The 8,005-nt window shown below is 33.1% G+C and overlaps 1 protein-coding gene across 1 annotated transcript; it reads right to left on the bottom strand.

The window, feature by feature from the left end:
- Positions 1 to 4,506: 4,506 nt before the first annotated feature.
- On the bottom strand, positions 4,507 to 5,340 carry LOC139495389 (uncharacterized). The gene is made up of 2 exons (XM_071283695.1): positions 5,164 to 5,340; positions 4,507 to 4,803 (listed from the first exon to the last, which is right to left on the bottom strand). The coding sequence occupies exons 1-2, from the start codon at positions 5,338 to 5,340 to the stop codon at positions 4,507 to 4,509; spliced, it is 474 nt and encodes a 157-aa protein (XP_071139796.1).
- Positions 5,341 to 8,005: the final 2,665 nt, after the last annotated feature.

Here is an 8,005-nt window from a genome sequence, read left to right as displayed (position 1 = left end):
TGACAGTTTTTGTCCATTCGTTTTTGATGCGTTTTGTTATTTGATTTTGCCATGTGATTATATGGACTTTCCGAATTGATTTTCCTCTGAGTTCAGTATTTTTGTGATTTTACATTTTACCCATGATATTTTAGATTCTGAAACGGCCAATTGAAAGGGAAAAAATAGATACAGCACAGTTCTTTTAAGCCTTCTACTTGTAATTTCAAATATCATCTGCGCATCCCCTTATCGTCAAATCCTGCTGATAATATGAACACTCAATTTGTGATAGATGTGAATCATACATCTTATCTTACCTCCTATACATTTCTAGGAATATGATTGGTTAAAAGCGTCCTCGTGGAAACCGTGTATATTTAATATTAGGTTAGTTGGGAGACGGGGCTTATTTCATACACGGTTAGTAGTGGAGTTACGTCCCTTTATATTCCATATAAGGTAATAAGGAGGCGGGCTTATTTCATACACGGTTAGAAGTGGTGTTACTTCCCTTTAGAAAAACAAAACAGTACTCAGAAAAAAATCTTAAAGATTTCAACAGACGAAGAAAGTGATGATAAAGTGAAATAAATACATAAAACACATTTAAATCTAACAAGTGGTCATTGTTGGCATCTGTTTTTGTAGAATCAAAGGAAGAAGTTTCTTTATCATGTTAATGCTAACTGTATTGAAGACTTGCTCATTTTGATAGGTCACTAGTATAATTTTACACGTTAAGATAGTCGGTAAGATAAATTCGTTACATAGTATGCTAGTGACGTAATACGGTATACATGGGGTCAGTAAATTCCATATGGGAATTCGAGCTTCGCTCTCACCCCATATGGAATTTACTCAGTGACCCTATATATACCGTATTATGTCACTAGCACACTATGTAACGAATATTATTTATGATCTATGACGTTAAATAACAAATCTGAATTTTAAAGATTGTCAAGTTTAAACTCTTTTAAAATACAATGATGGAGCTTGATTTTTCGAAATTTTTTGGATTGATTCAGCTAATTGCAGACACCAGTTTGGCGACGGATCTGTTGATTTATCGATTATACTTATTTCTTTTTCCTTGTTTTGATTTGAATTTGCAAGGCTTCTAGATCAAACTTCATGGTAATGTAGGAATCAGTTGCGGATCCAGAAAAGGGGTTGGGAGGGGTGGTGCGCACTAGTCATGCTTCAGTAATTCCCTAGAATTCATGTTACACACCACATGGTGACAATTGACAGTCTTTTTTCGTCTGTTGAAAAACCTGTAAAAATTCATCATATCGGAACTAAATTATACACCATTTCATTATCTAAACTTTATTTACTATTTCTGCATCAATTCTGGCCGATTTGTTTTGTACTCGTATGAAGAAGTATTCATTCAAAACCGTCTGAATGATTATAAGAAAAAGCACCTTGCGAAATTCCTGAATTTTACTTTAAGTTATATTGATGATGACCCAAAACTGAATATTTAGTCAGTACTTGCATCTCATATATCCCGTTTAACTTGAAATAAAGTTGCTTTCTTTAAAAAAAAGAAATGCAATCGTAAACCTAAATGCTTGTTTGGCATTAAATATTTATTTAGATAACTGTTTAATAAAAATGTATTTTTAATATCATTTTTGTGGTATAAGAATTAAAAACTGACATTGATTGTTTACTTTATGAAACTACAGTTCAATGTGGGTTGTTATATATTATATATTAATGATTGCCCGCGACCAAGGAATATTTTTCTCTCCTCTCTCCTAAAAGACAACATGCTAAGTCACCCGCTGGCTGGATGTTCCATTTCAAGGTGCTGGGTTTTTTTTTTTATAAGAGTTAGTTTTTAGGCTAAAGTTCAAATACAAATGTGAAGAAATGTTATCAATAAATGATTATTTGTGTTCAAGAAATGCAATACGTGAACCTGTAAAATAGCTGTTTTTTTTATTGAAATTTGATATATATTCATGTTTATTTGAACAATGGCTTGATATTGATCATTAATAATATATTTACACCTGCTCTGCACGGTTTTTGTGATGCTTAGGGTAGTAAACATTGTCAATTTTAAGTTGTGTGCGTTGTGCTCGTAAAACATACCCAACTATATCAGTCATATTCAGGACCGATAACTCTGTCGATAAATATTGTCGTGTATATACAATGTCGTTGAAATCAGAGGCAATTGTATACTAGTATATGTCTATGTTGAAATGTATACAATAACATTTTTTTTACACAAGTTTAACTTTATATCAATTTATTGAATGCCTGGATTTTCCTTAAAATATTAGATTAATAAAAAAATTAATAAAATCATATTCAATGAAATCTTGTTTAATTTTCTACGAAATAAAACAAATCCATTTAAATTAGAATTTGAATCAAAATATTTCTTTAAAATATATAATTATAGAAACATAAATATTAATTTGATTTTCTTTTAAAGCAAAAATATTTTTTTTAAAAGAAATTGTTTTATATTGTTCATATTTTCTTAAAGTTTATTAGGGTACGTCTAAACACCGCTCAGGACCTCCTGAGTGCACTCAGGACATACAAAGTGCACTCAGGACCATTTATAGTCATCGTATCTGCATACAGGATGGATGTGTATATTCGTTATACGCTTCTCATTTTGGTGTTAAATTTTAGTAGTATTTGAAATCGAACTTAGATAGATATGTTAATTCTTATAAAATAATGAGGGCACGTGTCACTGATTACACAACTACTGAGCCGTGAATTAGCCAATCAACAAAATTGATTGGATTATCTTTATTGCTGTTTATGAATTGTGTTGTTGGTACAGTGTTACCTTTAAAATGGATATGCATAGAGAAAAAATAAAATTACTCATTCGATGTACTTTTTCATTGTTTATAGTTTCTTATATTGGCCTATCTTTTTTCTCTCTTGCTGGATAGTTTTATACCGTTCATTTGGGGGCACTGTGTAGCCTACTGATCAGTGAGATGGCTCAAAATTTACACTTTTACATTTTCGTACTTTTAAAATATATATTAAAACCGAAAAGTCATCATCTGATCGTCTACAAGAAATAATAATTCTTTATTTTTATTTTGACGAACATTTTGAAGAGCCTCAACTGCAAAAGGAACATATAGTTAGATAATCTGTTCCCTGTTCATAATTATATAATAGAATTTTTTTTCTTAACACATGACAGAGGCAAAATCCCTTTGATCTCTCTGTGGCATAATCTGGATAATGCACAGGTCAGGTCTGCATTAACTACTCCATTTATTGCACAGGTCACGTGTACTTCACGTCCTTGACAGATGTTTATTGTACAGTAATTTACGTTTGTTGATTTCATTACTACTACAGATATTTGTTTTTCTCCATTTTGTAAGAAATATCAAGTGGATACATGTATCTATACTCGGACATACAAATCAGTCACTTGATAAACATCAGAATAGAAAACATACAAAACAAATGTAGTTGCATTACAATCAACAAAATAAAATAAGATAAAGAACACAGGTTGTTATAATACTAAAATTATTTTTCCATCAACATAAAATAATTGTCATTAAAAAAAATGAAAATAAATAATCATCGACATCTTCCTATTATAGTCTTGAGATGTAAGTCAAAAGTTATCAGTGTCACAACCTGACACAGTGAAAACTAAAAAAAAAGACAAACGCTTTTTCATACATTTTATGTACGGCTTTAAAACAACTTAAAATAACGATTCAGTGTCAACAATTTAAAAAAAAATCTGTGAGGTTCACATCTTCGTTACAAAATTGAACACGCAGTTTTGAAAAGAGCTGTTACTTGGTAGTCCCCGATATTTTCCTTCTGGTTTTGAAACATTAAATACATTTTCTGTATTTTCAATATTAACTTGTTCAGGTAGGATTGCACGAGTATCCGATTCGGTTAATGGTTTGGGATCCTCAAGTTTTGTCTGCTTATTAGAAGGATTCAAAATGTTAGAGACATCTTTGTGACAGTATGTGGTCTAACTTAACTGAACCATTTGATAAAACAGGTCTACGATAAAAAGGATTGCTAACATATTTATCAATTTCAGATATTGTATTCATATAAATCTGATTCAAGTATCTGACAATCCTTCTCTAAATGTTGTCTGACAGATTTTGGTGCAATATAGCGATGACGTAGCCCTCCATTATACGTTTTATTATCCTTACCCCAGAATTCAATATAGTTTCCGTTATCATCTTCTCCTAACTGTATTTGTGAAATTTGCAGATTACGGTGCTCGTCACGACCACGTAGACCAAAATATTTACAGTTGTAGAAAAAAACAGTATGCAATAGACTTTCGGATGAATGATTACCAAACACAGACTTGTCCCACAATATTTCTTCCTGTTCAACTGAAATCGGATCTGCTTGTTTTACATTTATACCATACCCATCTGATGTTATTTTTTTCATCTGTGCATCAAGTATTTGTCTTAACCTCAGAAATCTGTCATCAGACTCGTTCAAAAAGTTAAGATTAGAAACACCTTATGACCGCATTCCTCTTAGAAGTCCAGTTACAAGAAGATAAAGTGTTTTCGTTGGATATTTCTCTCCATTCTTTTTTCGAACTTCTACTACAAAATTTCCTAAAATGCTGTTAATATCTTGAACAGACAAATTCTTCAGGTTTGGTATAATGAAACCACTACCAATTTTAGAATTCTTCCAGTCTTCATAGACATTAACTGCCCATTTTGTGGCAATAAGTGTATCAATTTCATTGTTTGTCATTTCTGCAAACCTTGATTTGACTCCTTGTTCCTGTTCTTTAGGTTTTTCATCCTGAAATAAGATAATATCACATAATTCATCACATGGCAGAGGCAAAATCCGGCAGTGGCAAATATTTCATGAATATTCCGGATGAGGACAAATAAACGACAAATCTAGTCGGAAGCTTCCGCAAATGATTATATCAAGGGTTCAAGTAGCGGATCCAGAACTTTTTATTAAAGCGGGAGGGCTAACTGACCTAAAAGGGGGACGCTCGTAATGTTCTAGTGATTCCCTATATAATTAACCAAATTTTCCCACAAAAGAGGGACTCGGGACCCCATCCCTTGGGTCCGTCTATTGGTCCGCACCTCAAATTATGCAATAATGGGTCTGCGCGTGGCAGATAATTCTAAAACAAAGACGTACCTTGACGTTTTTTATCTCTCCGTTTTCCGAAGGAACTTGCAACCATAGATCTAAGTCTAGTCCTAGGTCAAATGAAACAGCTGATGTGTCGATTAAATCTCCAGATGCATTCTCATTCTTCACATTATTAGGAAACTGTCCAAAAAAGTCCTCTATATTTACATTTCTCAGTTCCATTCGTTCTCCAATGTTTCTAATACTTGTGATGAAATCATATCGTCCTCCGATAATTCATGTTGAAATCCGTCCATTTCAGCTTCTTGTTGGGCGGATGTGATGCGATGTATGCGGGAAAACTGTTGACGTTATGTGTTAAAACAGTTATTGACCAATCAAATCGGTATATGGAATTTAATTTGCACAGCACGAGATGACCCAGGGTCACTCGAGCTGTGCAGATTAAAGCCCATATACCGACTTGCTTGTTCAATAACTATAACTTATCTCTATCTGCATCTATCATCACTCGGTGTCTATAAATTTAATTAAATTCGTTATGCCATTGTTTGAAGTATTATTTCTTACATCTGCATAGTCAAATGTATAATATATTTTGGATTTAGATTTCAGTTTTATTTTTTTTCTTCATATTTAATATATACTTATTTCACATTTTGATAACGAAAAGGATTCAGATGTACCTTTAATAATCTCATTCGTTATTTTAATCAAGAAGATTATATGACCTCCTTGTTTAAATATAAAGGAAATAATGTTCAGTTACAATATTTAAAATTTTAAATAAAGAAATTAACTGTATTTCAATGTGCAATTTTAAGAAAATAATAACGGAGATGTACTTTTATAATTATCTTAACGTTATTTTCAATAAACATTTTTTTTTGTAAAATCCACGTTTTTAACATCTATTTAATATTAGATGATATACGTCCTTAGTCTATCCTAGATGTCAAATTAAAAAAAAAAAACAAGAAAGACTTCCTCTTAGTTTCAGTATGAAAACAAATAGATAGCCTGCTTTGTACATCATGTACATATCAGGGGCGGATCCAGGATTTTGGAAAGGGGGCGAAGTAATAAATTTTGCCGAGCGGAGCTAAAAAACATAAAATAAGTGTAAAATGCATTTTATTTAAAGTGTAGGGGCTGAACATTTTTGGTGCCATATTCTCTACATTGATTGTCTATTATAAAATGATTGAATGGATCCAAAGCTATGTACTATTTAATATATTTGAAGTGGAATTTGTAAGTAAAAAATGGACATGGGAAATTCCCGTTTGTTGTATGGTTAGTTAGCATAACTTTACAGATTTCTTGTTGTGAACAAGATATACGGCTATTCAATGAAATTTACAATACGACCGACACGAAAAAAACCAAACAAGAAATGTTTATCCATTGAAATGTTTGGTTGAAATGTTTCACCCAACAATGGAAGCGAGGGGTACAAATCAACCAAAAGCCGACGAATGAATCGGAAACGAAAATGAAGTTGTGAATAACGTTCGACACATGGAGTCATATAAGCCACACCCAGCAGGCCGGTTGCAGTCGGGCTTTGAAAAAAATATTCAGTATATCAGTTCGACGGAATAGACCTTCCGGTCAGATATGGGATACACATGCAATCCTCCCCCCCCCCAAAAAAATAAATAAATATGCATGTTTTAAACGGTTCCTGGCGGAGGCGTGTACATTTTGTAGTTGCTGTAAAGTGTAAGGGTGGAACATTTTCGATGCTGTATTCTCGCTATTAATTGGCTATCATAAAATGATAGTATGGATCCAAAGCTATGTACTGATAAATTTGATGTGGGACTTGTCAGTAAAAAATAGACACGGAAAATTCTCACCGGTTTGTTGTAAGTTAAGTTATCATAACCTCACAGATTTCTTGTTGTTAACAAGTTATACGCCGGGCTATTCGATGAAATTTACAATTTGACCGACACGAGTTAAAAAAGAAAACAAGCAATTTTTATGCAAATGCTTGCTTAATATGTTTCACCAACAAAATTAAGGGAAGTGAGGGGTTCGAGATAAACCAAAGGCTACGAAGGAGTCTGAAATGGCAACAAATTTATGAATGACGGTCGACAAATGGAGACATACAATGCAAATGCCGCACAACTAGGCAGATTGCAGTCTGGTTTTGAAAAAAAAGTATTCAATATATCAGTTCGCGGCGAAACAGACATTCCGGTCAGACATGCACACCGCGGCCACAAAAAAATAATTCTGTTTGAAATTTTCGTTTCTTGTAGCAAAAAGTGGACAATATTATTGTTTTCAATCCAGATACGGCCAGAATTTTTGTTTATGGAAACAGAGTCAAAATTTTTCTCTCAAATATCTAAGACTGCTTCCTCAAATCAAATGGTTTGTACCTTATATTTTAAATTATCTAGAGTTTATAATGACTTAGGATCATTATTCAGCTATGTTATTTTTAAAATAGGCTGAGGCGTTTGGGGTTAAACATGTTTTCGTAGGTAAATAATATTGCTGTGGAACTTTTTTTCATGAGAGTGAAGCAGTCTATAGAGTTTTACTTTGGTGGAATAGTGAAATAGAAGTCAATACTTCTTTCTCAATCCTGTGTCGCTTTGAAGGTGTCATGATTGTCATCCTCAGCCTAAGCAATGTCTTTCAGTAATATGAATTTCAAAATGACTGAGAGACGTTTTTTCGAATCGCATAACTTTGACAATCAGAGCAAAAGGGGGGGGGGGGGGCGTACGCTCTCAACGCCCCCTCAGGATCCGCCACTGGTTTCATACCATGGTATTTTTTTCAATATTGACACAGGGGTACTACTCCAAACGTGTGGGTCTGGAGGGTTATTTTGTGCTGAGCTGTTGTCTGTTTATTTTGTTTG

This window comes from Mytilus edulis, chromosome 11, assembly GCF_963676685.1.
Source record: "Mytilus edulis chromosome 11, xbMytEdul2.2, whole genome shotgun sequence".
Lineage (NCBI taxonomy): Eukaryota > Metazoa > Mollusca > Bivalvia > Mytilida > Mytilidae > Mytilus > Mytilus edulis.
This window is presented reverse-complemented; position numbering and strand designations above follow the sequence as displayed.